Raw genomic sequence first — 21,205 nt, forward strand, 5'->3', positions numbered from 1 at the left:
TTACAAACTTCAAGGTCCTTACAGTCTTTCTACTGTTATTCTAAACATACCTGGATTCATTTTTCTCAAACTACACTTAATTCTCCAAAGGTGTGTGTAAGAGTGAACTCATACTCTGAAGAAATCAGGCCAAGAACACAATTTATTCTGCATGGTGTCTCAGGGCCAGTCGGTATATCCTAGTTCCTTTCTTCCTCTCATCCACCATTCCAAGGAACCACATGAACTCACCTCACAGAGTATGAAGTAATCTGCATGCTAAATACGCTCTAGGATGCCACCCATCTCCATTTTTATACAAAATGACAAATCTGTCATAATATTTTAACACAAACTAACAATGCTGCTTGTGGATTATTATACTTGAAGACATTCAAATAACATGGCAGTTCTAAATTAATTAGAAAGCAACACTACACGTAAACCAATGATGGTAGGGAAAAAGTCAATATTGCTTTTACTCATTTCAATATACAAAGTGCTGCAGTTGCAGTACCAAAAACATTAGTAAGCTTCAAGGTAACGAAAGATCAACACAAAACTATTCAGATATATATAATTCTGCACCAGTCTCTTTTCAACCTACAAATCATTAGTCAATGTGTATCTTGTTCTGTTCCTCCTCTATTGCTTAACACAAGATATAACCAGATTCATCCTTGACCCTTCTCTTTCAGAGAACAAGTTATTAGAAGGCAAGTCCTTGCATGGTCATTATGGTAATAAACCTTATTTAAGTTCTAAGTTTCCTACTCTTGAATAACTCAAAGGAGGTCTATTCCAGTCATAGCATGAGGTGTTACTCTATGCACTACAATACTTTCCCTCAGTCATTTAAGCTAGGTTTTTTTATTACTCTTTACAAAACTATAGTATTTGCTTGATTGCCCTATTATTTCTCTCTAGTTCTCTCTTCGTTTCAGAGTGATGCATGGCACAACTCCAAATTGATACCCTTCTCCTGTTTAAAATGACATTTCCTTTAAATTCCATTTTTATCCTTCATTACATTTCATTAGTGTACAGCACACTGCCCAGCGCTTACACATATTTACTGCAATTATGTGGTCCTCCAAGTTTCATCTTTCACACACTTCACATTTGATCTAACACACTTTCCTGCTCCATCTCCACTCCCAAGAGCTGTTGTGTCCCCGAGAGTACAGTAATAGTATGCACAGTAGTCTTCCATCATTGGTAAATTATAATAAGATGCTGCCTTGAGTCTCTGTCAAAGTAATCCAATTCTGTTCTGTATAGCTTCCCCAAGGCTCACACACCAGACTCATGCAGTTTTCCTTCAAAACACAAAGAGTTAAATCAACCACACATCAACTTGTCTTAGTCTATAAAATTGTGCCTCTATAAAAATCCTGTCAATTTAAAAGGTAAAAAGAGACCACAGATATACCTCCTTACTGCGCTGTATGCCAACTACAAAATGTAATTGCTCTCACTCCCTACTCACTATATCCTGGACCACTGCCCTCTTGTGTGGTCCTGTTGAAAGAAAGTACTAAAATGACAAAGTCCATTCGCGCAGGTGCATGCTACATCCTTCACGGAGGGCAATCTAGCCAAAAAAATATAAAGAGACCAGATGTTATGGACAGGGAAGTTAGGTGACATAATAAGGAGATAGTTAGTCTCACATACGGCTAACAGAAATGCTGTAATTACTAAGAGTGACGATGTACTTACTTGTGCTTTAACAACAAAACAGAATGATTCTAATCTACTGCAGGCAACAAAAGATGAAAAAAATAACTCATGAATGTAACATGCAGCTAGGAAAAGCCTTTGTCAAATTACTGATTGAGCTATATTAAGAAAGCCAAACCTCTACGAAAAGAGAGCTAAAGAAAGCTGCCAAACTTTAAACCCAATGTCCGTGGTGAGTCTGATGGGGGCAGGATGGGGAGAAAGTAACTTTCGTTCCACTTGAAAAAAGTATCATAATTAAAAGGTAATTGAACCCCAAGGGAAAGATGAGGATATGGATGCTCAGGATAAAAAATTAGACTCTCAGGGCAAGCAAAGGAGGAAAAGTTAATAATGGTGCACACTGTGCTGCCAGGAATCATGGCAAGTAAATATCACATGCTACGCAACAATTAATGGAAAGTTCTTCTTTTGATTTGAGAACAAAAGAGCTATTGGACAAATAGGACTTCTATAATTATCTAACTTGTCAGTCCTAAGACAAATGAGGACACTAAAAGTCAATGACTTATCAAGAAGCTATCAAAACATCAGGAAGTAAGTCAGAAGATGCAGGGCAGAAGGAAAGGAGTAGAAAAAGTAAATCTGCCACTAATTTCACAGACATATCTGTGATAAACAAGACTATCAATAAAGCACCACAATGCAGGAAACAGTACTTAGGGCCAGATGTATGAAAAGTTTTTGCGCTCGTAAACAGTGCAAATCGCAAAAATCGGCCTTTTGCGAGTGCAAAAACGTGGTCTGCGATGCACGAAAGGCATTCGCAGACCAAAAATAAGAAATCGCAATTTTTGCGATTTTTTGCGTTGCGAGCTGGTTTTGCGAGTCGCATTTTGCGATTCGGTATTTCCAGTAGGAAATTGCGAGGCGCAAAATGCGATTCGCAAAATCCAAGTCGCAAAGAGATGCATCAAAAAATCGCAAATAGCGATTTTTCACAGAATGGCATTTTGCACATGCAAAATACCATGAACTGAAACCAGGTGGTAACCAGGTGCAACCTATATAAAGAGGCCCAGAATGCTTCAGACACTTTTCCACAATGGCTGCACTCTACGTCATGGCGAGGAGGATGAGGATCTTGGCAGGTTTGAGGAGAGGGAGGAGGAGACAGGAGCGCATTTTCAGAGTGCGCATTACACTTTTTGACCTGACAGAGGAGGAAATATATGAGAGGTATAGGTTGAACTCAGCCATGATACTTGACCTGATAGCTGAGCTACAACCCATACTGCAGCGCAGAACACAAAGGACTCACAGCATACCCACCCATGTGCAGGTATTATGCTCCCTCCACCTACTCGCCTCAGGGAGCTATCAAGGGGTCATAGCAGCAGCTGGAGGGGTCTCACAGAGTACCCTCTCCAGATTTTTCAATGCATTTATCAACGCCATGCTAAGCAAACTCCAACAGTACATCAGATTCCCCCACACCCCACAGGAAATACAGGGAGTGCAGAATTATTAGGCAAATGAGTATTTTGACCACATCATCCTCTTTATGCATGTTGTCTTACTCCAAGCTGTATAGGCTCGAAAGCCTACTACCAATTAAGCATATTAGGTGATGTGCATCTCTGTAATGAGAAGGGGTGTGGTCTAATGACATCAACACCCTATATCAGGTGTGCATAATTATTAGGCAACTTCCTTTCCTTTGGCAAAATGGGTCAAAAGAAGGACTTGACAGGCTCAGAAAAGTCAAAAATAGTGAGATATCTTGCAGAGGGATGCAGCACTCTTAAAATTGCAAAGCTTCTGAAGCGTGATCATCGAACAATCAAGCGTTTCATTCAAAATAGTCAACAGGGTCGCAAGAAGCGTGTGGAAAAACCAAGGCGCAAAATAACTGCCCATGAACTGAGAAAAGTCAAGCGTGCAGCTGCCACAATGCCACTTGCCACCAGTTTGGCCATATTTCAGAGCTGCAACATCACTGGAGTGCCCAAAAGCACAAGGTGTGCAATACTCAGAGACATGGCCAAGGTAAGAAAGGCTGAAAGACGACCACCACTGAACAAGACACACAAGCTGAAACGTCAAGACTGGGCCAAGAAATATCTCAAGACTGATTTTTATAAGGTTTTATGGACTGATGAAATGAGAGTGAGTCTTGATGGGCCAGATGGATGGGCCCGTGGCTGGATTGGTAAAGGGCAGAGAGCTCCAGTCCGACTCAGACGCCAGCAAGGTGGAGGTGGAGTACTGGTTTGGGCTGGTATCATCAAAGATGAGCTTGTGGGGCCTTTTCGGGTTGAGGATGGAGTCAAGCTCAACTCCCAGTCCTACTGCCAGTTCCTGGAAGACACCTTCTTCAAGCAGTGGTACAGGAAGAAGTCTGCATCCTTCAAGAAAAACATGATTTTCATGCAGGATAATGCTCCATCACACGCGCCCAAGTACTCCACAGCGTGGCTGGCAAGAAAGGGTATAAAAGAAGGAAATCTAATGACATGGCCTCCTTGTTCACCTGATCTGAACTCCATTGAGAACCTGTGGTCCATCATCAAATGTGAGATTTACAAGGAGGGAAAACAGTACACCTCTCTGAACAGTGTCTGGGAGGCTGTGGTTGCTGCTGCACGCAATGTTGATGGTGAACAGATCAAAACACTGACAGAATCCATGGATGGCAGGCTTTTGAGTGTCCTTGCAAAGAAAGGTGGCTATATTGGTCACTGATTTGTTTTTGTTTTTGAATGTCAGAAATGTATATTTGTGAATGTTGAGATGTTATATTGGTTTCACTGGTAATAATAAATAATTGAAATGGGTATATATTTTTTTTTGTTAAGTTGCCTAATAATTATGCACAGTAATAGTCACCTGCACACACAGATATCCCCCTAACATAGCTAAAACTAAAAACAAACTACAAACTACTTCCAAAAATATTCAGCTTTGATATTAATGAGTTTTTTGGGTTCATTGAGAACATGGTTGTTGTTCAATAATAAAATTAATCCTCAAAAATACTACTTGCCTAATAATTCTGCACTCCCTGTACAGCAGACAAAAATAGAGTTTTACCAGATAGCACAGTTCCCCCACGTTCTAGGTGCCATAGATGGCACACATGTGGCAATGTGTCCACCATCAGCCACAGAGTATGTGTACCGAAACCATAAATACCAACATTCCATGAATATTCAGGTGATATGCAATGCCTCCTATATCATAACAGATCTCGTGGCCAGGTACTCAGGGAGCACACATGATTCATACATCTTTTGCCACAGCGGCATTCACACAAGACTGCTAGCTGGGGAGTTTGGTGAAGGATATCTACTAGGTATTGTCCCTCTGTCCACTGGCGCATTTATGCAGTTGTGACGTCAGATGGCTCACTTACTCATTATACCCTCTGTTCCTTCCAGGAGACAGTGCCTACACAGCGCGCACCTACATGAGGACGCCCTACCTCAATCCTACAACACCAGCAGAATGGAGATACAATGCAGCACACAGGGCAACCCGCAACATGGTGGAGCGCACATTTGGACTGCTGAAGAGTCGCTTCCGGTGCCTCCACAAAAGTGGAGGAGCACTACAGTACAGTCCAGAGACTACATGTAGAATAGTGGCTACTTGTGCAATCTTGCACAATAAAGCTACAACCAGGGGCATACCTGTAGAAATCAGTGACACTGAATCAGATGAGGATGACGATCCCATACCACCTCTACAGCCAGCAGACAGGACCAGTGCAGCAGAGGGAAGGCAGAGGCGTGCCAACATCACACACAACCATTTCAAATGTGAGTATGAATGACACAAATCCACTGACAACTGTACCTGTAGTGATATACATTACCGGACGTAAGGTAATAAATGTATGAGTGAGTAATAAATGAAACAGGTGATGTGACAAAAGCAAAAAACACTAATGACCAGAGTCATGCACTATTTCCTCATAGTGGCAACAGCAGTCTAATGGCGGCAAGAGTCATTTTTTTCTCCCACGCACACCACTCGGTGCCCAGTTACGTCACTGGCACCTCTATTGTCACCTTCAGTGGCAGTGCTGTGCCTGGCACTACGCTGTCTGGTGTCTGCTGCTGGTACGGCAACACTGCTGAGGCTGGAACTGTCCTCAGTGTCCCCCAGTGCTACCTCACTTGGAGTGGCTGATCTTTGTCCCATTATGTGTTCTATCACATTCGTGATCTGAACAAGTCCCTGGACAACGTCACTGCTGCTATGTGCAGCCTCCACTTGCGCCGCCACTGCGTGACGTGCGATCAATGCAGTGGAATTTGCCATCCTATTAGAGGACCTGCAGTAGCTGCCAAACATTGTCCGGAATCTGTGCTCCTGTCTGCGCCGGCTAACCCTCTCATGGCGCAGCTCCTGGCAGAGGTCACGGACAGCACTTGTAAGGTCCCTGGTGTCCTCTGAAGCCTGCACCTGTCCCGCACGCAGCTGTACAATATTGCCATTGAGTGCGTCCAGTTGGCGATGCAGGCCCATCATGTTGCGGTTGTGTTTGCGCAGGTTTCGGTCTAAACTAAGGATCCGCTTATTTTGCAGACGCTGTTGTGTTTGCGCAGGTTTCGGTCTAAACTAAGGATCCGCTCATTTTGCAGACGCTGCTGCTGCAACATAGCAGCTTCAAGGCCCCCGAATAAGGAGGGACCCTCACCTGCCTCATGATGTTGTGCTCAGGACTCTGTCGCAATCCTGCGTGGTGCTGTGGTTGGCTGACCCCTGCCCTCCAGAATATGGCTGCGCCTGTCTGGTGCTGACGGTGTGCTTGGCCCTTCTTGCTGCTCATCAGAATCGTCGCTAAGCTCTGGCAGTGGCAGTGCCCTGGGCCTGCGTCGGACAGTCGACATGTGGAGGGACCCACTGGTGTTTGTATCTGAGGGCTGATGGGTGTCCGTCTCTCCTACACATGTAGATGGTGTGGCTGCTGGGCCTGGCCCACCTGCAACAACAATATGCAGCATGTCAGTTCTGTATGTTACATTATCTGTCAGACAATGGCAATAAAGGTACAGGTACTGCTCTACACGGTGTTGTGTGTGTTGTGTTACTTTGGGTGTCACTATACTTAATTACATTGTTGTGCTACTTTCAGTACTAGTTTGTGGACTGCCACTCCCATAATCTATTGTTGTGCTGCTTCTAAGATGTGGACTGGACTACTTCACACACTGCTTCACATTACATGCTAATTCCTAAGGGGCTTTTGTGCATATACATATACAATATAGCGCCTACCTTGGCTGGTACTCGGTGTGCCAGAGGTGTCGATGTCTGTGACCCCAGTCACAGCTTCAGGGAGGAGTGTGGACTCCACCAGGTCCTCCAATGGTGTTGATGGTGATTCTGTTGGTGGTCCGCCACCTGTACCCCTGGCCTCCGCAAGTCTCCTTGCCACTCTCTCCTTTGCACGGAAGCGCAGGTCGTACCACCTTTTTTTTTAATTCTTCGATGGAGCGCTGTGCCACTCCAATGGCGCAGATTTTGGACTGTATGTCCAGCCATAATCTCCTCTTTTCACTCTCAGGCACCTGGAGTGAGCTTTTTCCAAACAGGCGGTCATGGCTCCTCGCCACCTCCTCAGTTAGCACCTCAAGCTCCTGTTCACTGAATTTCAGCTTGAGCTTCCTTTCAGCCTTCTCCTGTGCTTGGCCTGGGGTGTCCATCCTGGCTCAGGTGTTCTTGCTCCTTCCGAGTGCTGCTCTGTGTGGCTGGGCTGCTCTCTCTCAGGATGCTGGTTTGGGTGTGGCACCTGAAACTGCCTGGGATGACTCATTTCCTGCTGGTGATGTCATCAGGCTCCTCCAGGTGTGCATTCTCGAACATTCTCGCATTTTGCGATTTTTTACCGAATCGAAAAAAAGAAGAAAAAAAGAAATTTGCGATTCGGTATATGGGCCTCGCAAACCACAAATAGCGATTTTTAAGAAATCACTATTTCCGATTCGCAATTTTGTTACATGGCCAATTGCGACTCGGAAATAGTGATTTCTTAAAAATCACTATTTGCGAGTCGCAAGCTCCAGTTTTCATACATATGGCCCTAACTCTGCCAACTTATAGGAGGAGCAAGAAGAAGAAAATGTTTTAACTTCATAATGCAACTCACACAGAAACAACTTATTATGCCTCAATTTCTGTGATAAAGACAGCCACTCGGCATTCTATACATTCTGAGGAGTAGGTGCTGCTTAGCATCAGTTTAATCTTCTCCTACAACTGACAATTCAGAAGCAACCTTTGTTTTTGAAGATCCTTCTGAAAGAAAAATAAAACAAAATTTGACCAAAGATGACCAGCTACAAACAAAAATATAAAATGCTCAAGAAAACCACCAGTCTAAAGATTCACTGTGTTTAAGAATGACTTTAAGTGAAGAAAAAAAAAATGATCGTGTGCCACTGGATCACAGATAAATGCAATGGCCCGACAACTCATAACGGACAAATCCCGAAATGGCTCCAGACAACAAAGACATCAAAGTTCAGCCTAAAAAAAAGCTCCTTTTTAAACGCGAAGTTACATGGTTTGCGTAGATTTTTCGACTATCATAAACAATTCCCCCTTAAGAGAGCTAGATGATCACAACTGATGGAAACTAATGACAAATGTAGTTTTTCCTCTGAAAAAGGCCTAATATATCTTTAAAACTGACAGCGTCTGTGAAGCTGCCTTTGACTTTATAACATTATTAGAAACATTTTGAAAAGTCACTAATTACAAAACTAGAGGCCAACAGAAAGTGTTTGTTTGCAATACTCAAAATCCACTGCAGGCTCAATTCCATGTTCGGTTAGTCCTGTGAAACTGTCAAAATAAGAATGCTTTTGTGATATTTGGTGAAAGGCAGTGAAGAGCTCGAAGGATCACCACGAGTCAATGATGGGACAGAACAAGAAACTACATACATTTCTAAATCAACAAGCTTGATTAGGATTCCTCATTTACCACAAAAATTTTGAGGTGGCCCAGATGGAAAAATAGGTCACTGGTCCCCTCAATTTTAGACACGGTTTTCTCAAATGAAAAACAACAACGGAATTAAAACATGTGGAACAAAAAAACTAAGTTCAAAAAGCTACCAAAGCAGAAGATTATTTGGGAGCCAGCACTGCAACAGAAATCATTAGGAAAGTCCAGTACATCATTATCCAAGCCCACATTACTAATAGAAAGGCCATGGCAAATTTTGTTTCTATAGGTTATGGAATTAAACTATTTTAAAATTATTTGCTTTTCATTTTCCTACACATCCTAAGCCACAACCTTCAAGTGAGAAATACATTCTAAAAAGGTTTAGATAACACATTACAAATAAAAATGAGATTGGTTGGTTTGGCGAGCGTCTGGCCACTTGTAAAACAAATCCTCAGGTGTGACCAATTGCCTTCAAAACTGTGGCTTCCACAGCTGCAGATAATACACCTCTTCTTTGTTGAGTGCTGCCTTGCCGTGGAGTTGGGTCTCTTCTTGTTTTAGAGCAGATCTGACATTATGGTGCCAGAGTACTGTAGGAGGCTGGCCTGGCTTGTGGTGGGTACCAAAGGTACGTATACCTTGTGCCAGGTCCAGTTATCCCTTATCAGTAGAATAGAGGTGTTTCTAGCAGCTTAGGCTGATAGAAGGTAGCTATGGCAAAGCAGCTTAGGCTGAACTAGGAGACATGCAAAGCTCTTACTATACCACTTATATCATATGCACAATATCATAAGAAAACACAATACACAGAGTTACTAAAAATAAAGGTACTTTATTTTTATGACAATATGCCACAAGTATCTCAGTGAGTACCCTCAGTAAGAAGGTAAGTAATATACACAAGATATATGTAAACAAAACCAAAAATAGGTAAGCAAGAGTCAGAAAAGTAATGCAAACAGTGTAGAATTACAATAGGTTGCAATAGGCAAGCATAGGTATCGGGGCAACACAAACCATATGCTCCAAAAGTGGAATGTGAATCACGAATGGACCCCAAACCTATGGGAGCTTGTAGAGGGTCGCTGGGACTGTAAGAAAACAGTCAGGGTGTCCAACATACCCCACCCCAAGACCCTGAAAAGTAGGAGTAAAGTACACCTACTACCCCAATAGAGCACAATAGTCGTGATAGGGGGATTCTGCAAGAACAACAAACACCAGCAGTGCACTGACAACGGATTTCCGGACCTGAGGACCTGCAAGGCAAGGGGACCAAGTCCAATAGTCGCGACAGTGTCCAGGGGGGGCAGGAGCCCAAGAAACCCCGGATGAAGGTGCAAGGAAGCTGCCTCTGGATGGAAGAAGCTTGGATTTCTGCAAGAACGTAGAGGACTAGGAACTTCTCCTTTGGAAGACAGATGTCCCACGTCACGATGAAGGTAGCAGAGGTGTTCCCACGCAGAAATACCACAAACAAACCTTGCTAGCTGCAAGGGTCGCGGTAGAGTTTTTTGGGTGCTGCTGAGGACCAGGAAGGACCAAGATGTCGCCTTTTGGAGGAGACAGTGGGGGCGCTCAGCAACTCAGAGAGCCCTCCCAGAAGCAGGCAGCACCCGCAGAAGTACCCCAACAGGCACTTAGAAAATTAGTGAACCGGAGTCCACGCGAAGTTACAAAAGAGGGTCCCACGACGTTTGAGGCCAACTCAGAGGGTTATGCACTGCAGGACGGAGTGCTGGGGACCCAGGTTAGGCTGTGCACGAAGGAAATCCTGGAAGAGTGCACAGGAGCCGGAGCAGCTGCAAATCACGCAGTACACAGCTTTGCAGTCTAGCGTGGGGAGGCAAGGACTTACCTCCACCAAACTTGGACTGAAGAGTCACTGGACTGTGGGAGTTACTTGGACAGAGTTGCTGTGTTTCAGGGACCACGCTTGTCAGGATGAGAGGGGACCCAGAGGACCAGTGATGCAGTCTTTTGGTGCCTGCATTAGCAGGGGGAAGATTCAGTCGACCCACTGGAGATTTCTTCGGAGCTTCTGGTGCAGGGTGAAGACAGGCTACCCCCAGAGCATGCACTACCTGGAAACAGTTGAGAAAGCCGGCAGGATTACGCGCTACAATGTTGCTGGTAGTCGTCTTGCTACTTTGTTGCGGTTTTGCAGGAGTCCTGCAGCAGTCAGCGGTCGATCCTTGCTAGAAGGCGTAGAGGGAGATGCAGCGGAACTCTGGTGAGCTCTTGCATTCGTTATCTGAAGAATTCCCCAGAGGAGAGACACTAAATAGCCCGAAAAGGAGGTTTGGCTACCAAGAAAGGAGGATTGCCTACTAAGAGAGGTAAGAGCCTATCAGAAGGAGCGTCTGAAGTCACCTGCTGGCACTGGCCACTCAGAGAAGTCCAGTGTGCCCCCAACACCTCTGTTTCCAAGATGGCAGAGGTCTGGGACACACTGGAGGAGCTCTGGGCACCTCCCCTAGGAGGTACTGGTCAGGGGAGTGGTCACTCCCCTTTCCTTTGTTCAGTTTCGTGCCAGAGCAGGGCTGGCGGATCCCTGAACCGGTGTAGACTGGCTTATGCAGAGATGGGCACCATCTGTGCCCATCAAAGCATTTCCAGAGGCTGGGGGAGGCTACTCCTCCCCAGCCCTTCACACCTATTTCCAAAGGAAGAGAGGGTGTAACACCCTCTCTCAGAGGAAATCCTTTGTTCTGCCTTCCTGGGCCAGGGCTGCCTGGACCCCAGGAGGGCAGAAACCTGTCTGAGGGGTTGGCAGCAGCAGCAGCTGCAGTGGAGACCCCGGAAAGGCAGTTTGGCAGTACCCGGGTTCTGTGCTAGAGACCCGGGGGATCATGGAATTGTCTCCCCAATACCAGAATGGTATTGGGGTGACAATTCCATGATCCTAGACATGTTACATGGCCATGTGCGGAGTTACCATTGTGACGCTATACATAGGTAGTGACCTATGTATAGGGTACGCGTGTAATGGTGTCCCCGCACTAACAAAGTCCGGGGAATTTGCCCTGAACGATGTGGGGGCACCTTGGCTAGTGCCAGGGTGCCCACACACTAATTAACTTGGCACCCAACCTTCACCAGGTGAAGGTTAGACATATAGGTGACTTATAAGTTACTTATGTGCAGTGGTAGATGGCTGTGAAATAACGTGGACGTTATTTCACGCAGGCTGCAGTGGCAGGCCTGTGTAAGAATTGTCAGAGCTCCCTATGGGTGGCAAAAGAAATGCTGCAGCCCATAGGGATCTCCTGGAACCCCAATACCCTGGGTACCTAAGTACCATATACAAGGGAATTATATGGGTGTACCAGTGTGCCAATGAGAATTGGTAATTTTAGACACTAGCCTGCAGTGACAAATTTAGAAAGCAGAGAGAGCATAAACACGGAGGTTCTGGATAGCAGAGCCTCAGTGATACAGTTAGGCACCACACAGTGAACACATATAGGCCACAAAACTTATGAGCACTGGGGTCCTGGCTAGCAGGCTCCCAGTGACACAAGACAAACATACTGACAACATAGGGTTTTCACTATGAGCACTGGGCCCTGGCTAGCAGGATCCCAATGAGACAGTGAAAACACCCTGACATATACACACAAACAGGCCAAAAGTGGGGGGTAACAAGGCTAGAAAGAGGCTTCCTTCCTACAAGTACACCTTAAATCCAATACTTAGGAGTGTTAAGGGGTGTAAGGGCCAGTGGACTCTGGGCATCTAGTTCTGCGGCTAATCTGCCCCTGAGGTGACCACATCCGGTAGTAGTACATCACTAAATTACCCAGAACCCACTATTCCTAAGCCTTTTCAAGATGGCACAGGCCACCTGCCATGGTACACTCCAGTTAGCCCACCCTAGAGGTGTGGTCAGCCTTAGGGGAGTGTCTGCCTCTTGACTAGCTAATATTCCTGCCTGTCCGCCTCAGAAGGGGCCTCGGGTAGGGAGAGGCTTTGATCCCAAGTAGGGGACAAATTCTTTAGTCCAGCAGCAGTGCTGTAGCCTTTGAAGATCACCAATGTGATGGGTCTAAGCACTAGCCATCGTTGTCAGGGCGGATGCGAGACCCATTTCCTTCACAGGCCTTTGTCTGGACCTCTGGGAGCAGCACACACTCCCCATCATATGATCAGAACTCTGTTGTGGCAGCAAACAATCGGGAAATCCTGTCACTGTAGGGAAAAGCTGGCAACTTGGTAGGCATCCTCTGTGATGCCACCTGGGTACATGCTACGTAAACCTGGGCACGAGTATCATGTTCAGGGTTAAAAAGCACGGTGTTTGACACCAAGCACAAGGCAGTTAGGTCAGGCCATCATGGAGCTAGACATCTGGGGTTTGCCCGGTTGTCAGCCCATGTTACCCTATAGCCCGCCGGTCACTTGAGGTAGTATTAAGTTTTAAATTCTACTACAGGGCATTTATGCTTGAACATATATGTCCACACTCGTAACACAATGCACCCTGCCTCCTGGGCTAATGGAGGCCTACCCTGGGGTTGACATGTTATGGGGAGTGAGGTGGCTCTGCCTGTACCTGGTGTGGTCAAAGTCGAAGTCAAGCAGACATGATGCTCTTGCAAACTGGCATGGCAACCTTGCAGGCTTTTTACTCATGTCATTCAGGGTGGGCACTTAGTGCTGCAGCCTTGGGGACCCTTTTACCAGCCCAACCCTGGGTACCACTAGTACCATTTACTAGAGCCTTACAGAGTGGTAAAGTCCTTGCCAATCGTGATCACCAATCACAGTTACAATTTAATGGAGTGGGCACTGACTAGCAGGCCTCCGTGCACTTTCAGATAAAAAATGACAGCATCAAGCAGCAAAAAGTGGGGGGTGACCATCCAAAAAGGCCATTTACATGACCTCCCCCCTCAGACAAAAAGGGATAAGCAGTAACCTTCCTTTTGGTAGTCCTCATTGTCTAAGTGAAATAACCTGGGAAGGCCATATGCATTGGCATGGTCAGCCCCTTGGCTGTGTTCCACTACAAAGTTCATCCCCTGTAGGAAAATGGACCACCTCAACAATTTGGGGTTATTTTATCTGCATCAACCACCCGGAAGGCCTGTGGTCGGTTTGAACTCTGAAGTGAGTCCCAAACAGGTATGGTCTCAACTTCTTCAGGGACCAAACCACAGCAACTGCTTCTGTCTCAATGGTACTCCAACGCTGTTCTGTGGGGAGAAGTTGCCTGCTTCTACTGGCTGATTTTGAACCTCATCATTGGTTTATGACAACAATGCCCCAATCCCATGTTCAGAAGCTTCAGTCTGAACAATCAACTGTTTCCCATAGTCTGGTGCTTTTAGGACAGGTGCTGAGCACATGGCTCCATTCAAGGTGTCAAAAGTAAAAGGATGATGGATGGAAAACTGAACAATGCAAATATTCACCCCCAGTCACAAAGATCTGGGGTTAATCCATTGTTTTTTTGTTCAAGGTGTCAAAGGCATTTTGACAAGCTATGGTCCAAATGACCTTCTCTGGTTGCTTCTTTGAGGTTAACTCAGTGAGAGGGGCCACACTGGTACCATACCGTTTCACAAACCTCCTGTAATACCATGTCAGGCCAAGGAAGGCCCTGACTTAGGGCTCCATAGCCGAAGGTTCCCAGTCCAGAAGACTCAGAATCTTGGGTTGGAGAGGTCTAACTTGGCCTCCACCTACCAAGTGGCCCAAGTAGACTACAGAACTCTGCCCTATCTGGCACTTACCGGCCTTGATAGTGAGGCCTGCCTGCCTTCTGCAGGGCCTGCATACCCTCTCTCAGATGGACCAGCTGATCCTCCGAGATGGAGCTAAAGACAGCTATATTATCTGCATAAGCTGCACTAAAGTATTCCAGACCTGACAGAACTCTGTTCACCAACCTTTGAAAAGTGGCATGTGCATTCTTTACAGAAATCACCTTAAACTGAAAGTGGTCCTTTGGGTCTGAGAATGCCTTGGCTCGCTGGGTCAGACCAATCTGCCAGCATCCTGATGTTAAATCAAAGGTACTGAGAAACTTGGCTGCTACCAGCTTATCAATAAGATTGTCTGCTCTTGGTATGAGGTGTGCATCTGTCTTGGTCACTGCATTCAACCCTCTGTAATCCAAAGAAAGTCTTATGTCAACTTTACCACCTTTTGAGTGAGGTTTGGGGACCAGTACCACTGGGCTAGCCCAGGGACTGTAAGAAGGTTCAATCACCCAGAGTTGTAGCATCTTCTTGACTTCAATCTTGATGCACTCCTTGACTTGATCAGACAGTCTATATATTTTGTTCTTGAAAGGGAGGCTTTTACTGGTGTCCACATTATAGGTACACCAAGTTGTCTGACCAGAGGTCAAAGTAAAGAGCTCTGCTAACTGGCTGAGAACCTGTATGTGGTCAGCCTGCTGCTGTACAATGTGTGTCGGAGAGTTCTACACTCTCCACTGTACTATCCTTGGGATCAAGTTGACAGTAGATCGGGGAGTGCTTCACTCTTCTCTTCCTGAACCCCATCAGTGGCCATGAGCATTGTCATGTCAGCTATATATTGGTGTGTCTTTAGGCAATTTACATGAATCACTCTGCGAGGACTCCTGGGGTGCCTAGGTCAACCAGATAGGTAACTTCCCCTTTCTTTTCCACAATGGGATAGGGCCTAGTCAATTTGTCCTGGAGGGCCCTGGAAGCCACAGGCTCCAACACCCACACCTACTGACCAGGTTGATACTCAGCCAAGGCTGCCTTCTGGTCATACTACTGTGTGACAAGCTCCTGGCTGCCTGCACATTTTTTTTTGCTTTCTTCGTGTACTCAGCCATGAGTGAGCAAAGGCCAAGCACACGGTCCACTATGTCTTGTTTGGGTTGCTTGAGAGGTTTCTCCCAACCTTCCCTCACCAGAATTAAGAGGGCCCCTTACAGGGTGTACAAACAGAAGTTCAGAGGAGATGAATCCAACCCCCTTCTGGGGAACCTCTCTGTATGCAAACAAGAGGCATGGCAGTAGGACATTGCATCTCCTTCTGGGTTTGATGGGGAGTCACATGGTCATTCCCTTAATGGTCTTCTAGAATCTCTCCACCAAGCCATTAGTCTGGGAGTGATAGGGGGTGGTGAATGTATAACGTACACCACATTTGGGCCACATTGCCTTTAGGTATGCAAACATGACATTTCTTCCTCTATCAGAGACCACTTCCTTAGGAAACCCAACTCTAGTGAAGATACCAAGGAGGGCCTTTGCAGGGGCAGTTGCAGTCCTAAGAGAGATTGCCCCGGGATACCTAGTAGCATGGTTCACCACTACTAGAATAAATCTGTTTTGAGATACAGTAGGTGGGTCAAGACAATCTACCGTGCTGATGCCTAACCTCTCAAAGAAAGACCCAACCACAGGTAGTGGTATTAAGGGTTGTGAAGAACAAGTCATTCCACTGGCCTGACAAGTTGCAAAGGAGCGACAAAACTTAATTACTTTCTCAGACATTTGGGGCCAATAGAAATGGGCCACCAACCGGTCCCAAGTCTTTGACTGTCCCAGATGTCCAGCAAGGGGGATGTCATGGGCTAAAGTTAGAATGAACTCATTGTATGCTTGGGGAAGCACCACTCTCCTGGCTATCCCTGGTTGGTAGTCCCAGACCTCATCATACTGCAAGCCATTCTCCCAATAGAACCTGGGAGTGCCACTGACATCTCTCTCTTTTTGTCAGGCAACTTGCTGCTTGAGGCTCTCAAGAGTTGGGCATCTCTTTTGCTCGTGGCAAAGCTCCTTTCTGGGGGGCCCTCCCACACTTAAAAGCTCTGGCTGGTCAGCACAGGCATATTTAGATGCAGTTCCCTCCTCAGGCATCAGGGGCTCTCCCTGGGGTGAGTTCCCACTCTGATTTTGTGTTGGCTCCGAAGCTGGGTCAGCAGTCTTCTTGCTCTTCCTCTTGTTCTTAAAGTGCTTGGATATAGTTTCAGGTTCTAGTTCTTTACGTTTACCCTGTCATACAACCTGTGCCCTAGTTGTCTCGCACACCCACCCAGGAGACCCAGCATTTCTGCGTGAGCCTTTCTTTCTTCTTCTGCCCATGCAGAAGTCTCCAGATTATTGCCTAAAAGACACTCTACTGGTACAGCAGGAGACACAACCACCTTCTTTGGGCAAGTAACTCCTCCCCACTCTACGTTCACCATAGAGATAGGCTGAAGCCTATTCTCATTATCAGCTAAGGTAATCAGGTGACTGCCACCAGCGAACATTTGGTCTGGGGAAACCAGTCTTGCTGTCACCATGGTGACACTAGCACCTGTAACCCTCAGAGCCTTTATTTCAGTCCCAATGATTCTTAGCCTTTGTCTGTACTTCTCCAGGCTTGGGGGCAAGACTGCCAAGGTTTCAATGTCTACCCATCCCAGGGAAAGCAAAAGTTGCCTCAGTGTGTCCTTTGTCCTCTCCAGAGAACACTTCTACTCCTTCCCAATATTAACAATACTCTTGAGCTGTCCCTCAGTGGGGGACGTCTTGGTATAAACTGCATCACCTCTCTTGTGCCCTGCCTGATGACAGTTAAAACACATCCGAGCCTTCTTGGGGTCCCAGTTCTTACGCGGATACCCTTTTCCTTTTGTCTGGGAAGAGTCTTGGGCTCACCTTCATTAAAAAGTCTTTTGGGGACCTGCAGAAGATTCTGTCTTTTTACCCTTGTCGGTGCTCCCTCGCTTCTCCTGCTGGGACGTCTGAGCGCCCGTATTGGATTCACCTCCACTATGAGTCTAGTTCCGAGTAACCCTGTACCGGATCTATTTGTCTGCTATCCTCCCCAGCTCTCTGGGAGAAGACAATTAAGAATCTACTAGATGCTGTCACAATTTCTCTGTGGAACAATTTGTCAGTATGTGTTTATAGGGAACTGAGCGTTTGTGGCCACCCCACCCCCAATTTCTGCCTGGTATTTGATACAAACTGACTGATGTACACTGGGGCCCTGCCAACCAGGTCCTCAGGGTCAATGTTCTTTCTCCCTAAACTGTACAATTATTTCCCCAATTTTCAAATCCTTCAGCACCCTCTGTAAGTCCCTAGTAAATGGTAATCCCTGGTACCCAGGACCTGAGGTGCTAAAGAGGGTCCCATAAGGGCTACAGCACAAATTGTGCCATCCTAAGGGATCCCTCACCAAGCACATGACAGGCTGCTATTACAGTTTGCGTATTGTGATACAGACAAAAGTAAAAACATGACATGGCACAGAGCCTGTGCACCATGTCCCCTAACACTGCATACAACAAATGTAGGTCACCCCTACAGCAGACCTTACAGCCCTAAGGCAGGGTGCATTATATTTAGGGGTCCCAGTTAATGGTATTTTTTGTTTAACATTAACATCTGTATTTCTCTATTTTTTTTAGCCATCTGATTAGGATTTATCCATATTTGTTTTGTGATTTGAGAATAAATTAAGTGTTAAAATGGTACATTTCCACACTTATTAACTGATGAATACGCACTCACGCTTTAGCAAATTAAGCAGCCAAATATAACAAAACAATACACCCACATGTAAATATTACCATTATACTTCGTATATACCTAAACAAATGTTTGTATTTAAGAAATACCATCCTGTTTTGTAACTCTCCATGCTGCCTATCTGTTCAGCTGTTGCCCTGGAATTCATGAAAGACAGCATGGTGAGTCACTCACCAGAAGCACAATTTTCAGTACAGGAAACACATTGTTTTCTTTCTGTATTTATCGGTTTAAAAAAAACAACAACAAAAAACAGTAAAAACTGAAAATCGGGAGCCTTCATTATATCACATGTGAGGGCATATCTGCAAAGGCAGATATGCCCATGCTATGTCTTTGTCAATTCTCAGACATAGCACATGGCCAGGGAAACTATTTTAAATGCATGTGCTAGACAATGGCAAATATGAATTCCTCAGCTACATGATGGCTTCAATGAAGATAGGGATGTTTGGTATTAAGCATCTCTTACTGGTGAAACCATGCTGATGCTAGTGCTGGATTTACCAATACATGCACCCAGAGGGCACCTTAGAGGTGTCCCTGAAACCCTACCAGCCTCTGGTTTGCATGCCTACTGGTTTCTGCCAGCTAGCCAACTGAGACACAGGTCTGACCCCGTAGGGTGAAAACCTTCTGCTCTCAGGAGACCCAGAACAAAAGCCTGACTGGGAAGAGGGTAATATAACTCCTCCCACAGAATGACCTGCTGATTAGCCTTCCTAAGGTGGCAAGCCTCACAGGGCGGCCACCTATGAAATGTGGCTCCCCCTCACAGGAGAGGAAGGCCCCCGACCCCAAGCCAATTTGGCACCTGGACAGGTGGGAAAATTAGCAACTCAAAGTAGGCGTGCCCTCTCCAAGCTAGTACCATCTCTAAGGTGGGCTAATGCGAGGTGGACATGAAATTTTAGAGGTAGCCATCTTTGTGATGGCATACCTATGAATTCTGGGACATGGCTATGCCCACTTCTCGCAGGAAGTTGTCATATTGGGGGCATTGTGATCCTAAGGGTCAGTGGCCCATTGGCTACTACCTTACACACCCCAAAAGCCCCTGAATTCAGTATTTATGGGAGCCCCCGACACCAGAAAAACTGATCCCGATGTCCTAAAAAGACCAAGGACACTCAAGAGCCCCAAAAGGACAAGAAGAGAAATGAAGCAGCTGACCTGGTACCAACCTCGCCGGCCTGCGCGCATCCCTCACTGAAATCTGCGCCAAAGTCAACTTGTCCTGCAGCTGTGACTCCAGAAACCCAGGAGGACTGCCTGCCTCAATAAAGACCTCCCGATGCCAACAAGGTTCTCCAGCCCCCCAGAGTCCGAGTCCATTGTGGTTTCACCCCTCCTGGAGTCCCTAAGGATGCCTACAGCCTCTGCACGCAGCCCCCCCCCTTCCACCACTCCCGTTCTGGTAAAGAAGACCCGACACCTAAGGATATCTCTGCACCAGTCGCCCCTGAGCCATGGAAAAGAGGACCAAAGGTGCCTACCTGTGCCCGAGCATTGCGAGACCTGACCTCGCAGTTGTTCCAGCCCAACTGGCCTCCTGTCCGGAGCCTACAGCCTCTTTCCGTAGTGAAAGATATCCAATGGAACACCTTGGGCACCCAATGTTTTGCACCCTGCACCTGGCCGCCCCGTGCTGCTGAGGGTGTATTGCTGGTGCTGTCTTGTATCTTGCTCACTACTCACCTTAACTCCTGAAGATTGGTCTTGGAAGTCACTGTACTCTACCTGTTTGCAGAACTTCCTTTTCCTCTCACAGGATAATACTGCAGAATTCAGAAACTGCACTGTGTCTACTTTTTAAAGTGAAAAGAATTCCTATTTACAAATGTACTTACCTGAACGATTTTTCTCTGATGCCTAAACATAAAGATACTTGCTATTTTTATAAATTGGTGTGGATCTCCTTTTTGAGTCACGTCTCATTTATTGACCATTGTGTGTATTTGTAGATGTCTTGCACTCCTGTGTTAAGCCTAAATTTGCTCCACCACACTATCCCTATATAGAGCACTTTGGGATTGCATAGAAATCCCTGTCTACTCACTGGGGAACCCCTGGACCCCTTACACGGTATTCACAAACCACATAAAGGGCCAGCTTCCTACAGTGCTCTTTCATCAACAGATTATACAGCCCTTTATATGTATCCACATTATTGCCCTTTATCCAGCCCTCCAGTGCCTTGACTGAGGAGTCAACAAAGTCTACCTACGTTTGGCTTTGGCCTTTAAGGGTATCCCTAAACCAGACTTTGAACTCCTCTGTGGTGAGTTCAAACCCTTCTATGAGTTTTTCCTTCATGTGTTGGTAAGACTCAGCCACATCCTCATTAAGGGTCAGAAGTCTATCTCTGCACTTCACTCAGTGAAATAAAGAGCCCCAGAGCTGGTGACCTATCCTCCTCATGTTGCAGGCCCTCTTAAATGCTGTAAACCATGTATCAATGTCATCACCCTCACTGTACTTTGGGGATAATCCATCTGGGGATCTTAGGGTTTCTTTCCCTATTTACATTGCTGCCACCATTGTTGGAAACTAGTCCCAATCTAACCCTTCTCTCCTCAAGGAATAGTCTCCTCTTCTCATGCTCAAGCGTCCTCTCCTCCAGGAAGATTTGATGCAGTTTGTTCTCCAGGGTCCTAGCCACCCTGCCAGTAGGGGGGCCACTAGAGTGACTTCCCACTAGTGAAGTGGGCCAGCGAAAGGGTTGAGAATCGTGGACCTCACCTTTTTCCCCTTCATTTTCTGGGGCCAAGGCATCTTCCTCCATCTCTACAGGTTCTCCTTCTGAGGAAGAAGCCTCTCTTCATATGCTTGCTTTCCTCAAATGAGGTGAGGGCCTTCTCAAGGTCCTCTCTTTTGGTAGTAGCTCTAAAGCTAATGTCCCTAACCGCCTAAGGTCACTCATCCTAAAAGCTGGCAGGATGGACAAATCGAGGTTCTAGCCATTCTCCATTGTGCTGGTTTTATCTGAGAAGGTGAGTACTTGTTAAAACACGTTTTACTTAACTTCCTATGTACTTTTGAATACGTTGACAAACTAT

The 21,205-nt window shown here is 46.1% G+C and overlaps 1 protein-coding gene across 3 annotated transcripts in view; it reads right to left on the minus strand.

Moving 5' to 3' along the window:
• Positions 1 to 21,205, minus strand: part of INTS13 (integrator complex subunit 13) — a 196,837-nt gene that overhangs the window by 154,851 nt on the left and 20,781 nt on the right. Inside the window, exon 1 of one of the 3 annotated variants that reach the window (XM_069228608.1) lies at positions 6,368 to 6,391. The exons of the other annotated variants lie outside the window; for them this stretch is intronic. Coding sequence (XP_069084709.1) covers positions 6,368 to 6,376 — 9 coding nt within the window. The 5' untranslated portion in view covers positions 6,377 to 6,391. Of the gene's footprint in view, positions 1 to 6,367; positions 6,392 to 21,205 lie in introns of those variants that run through there. 3 annotated transcript variants of the gene reach the window in all.

The sequence above is a fragment of the Pleurodeles waltl genome, chromosome 4_1, assembly GCF_031143425.1.
Source record: "Pleurodeles waltl isolate 20211129_DDA chromosome 4_1, aPleWal1.hap1.20221129, whole genome shotgun sequence".
In the NCBI taxonomy this organism is placed as follows: domain Eukaryota; kingdom Metazoa; phylum Chordata; class Amphibia; order Caudata; family Salamandridae; genus Pleurodeles; species Pleurodeles waltl.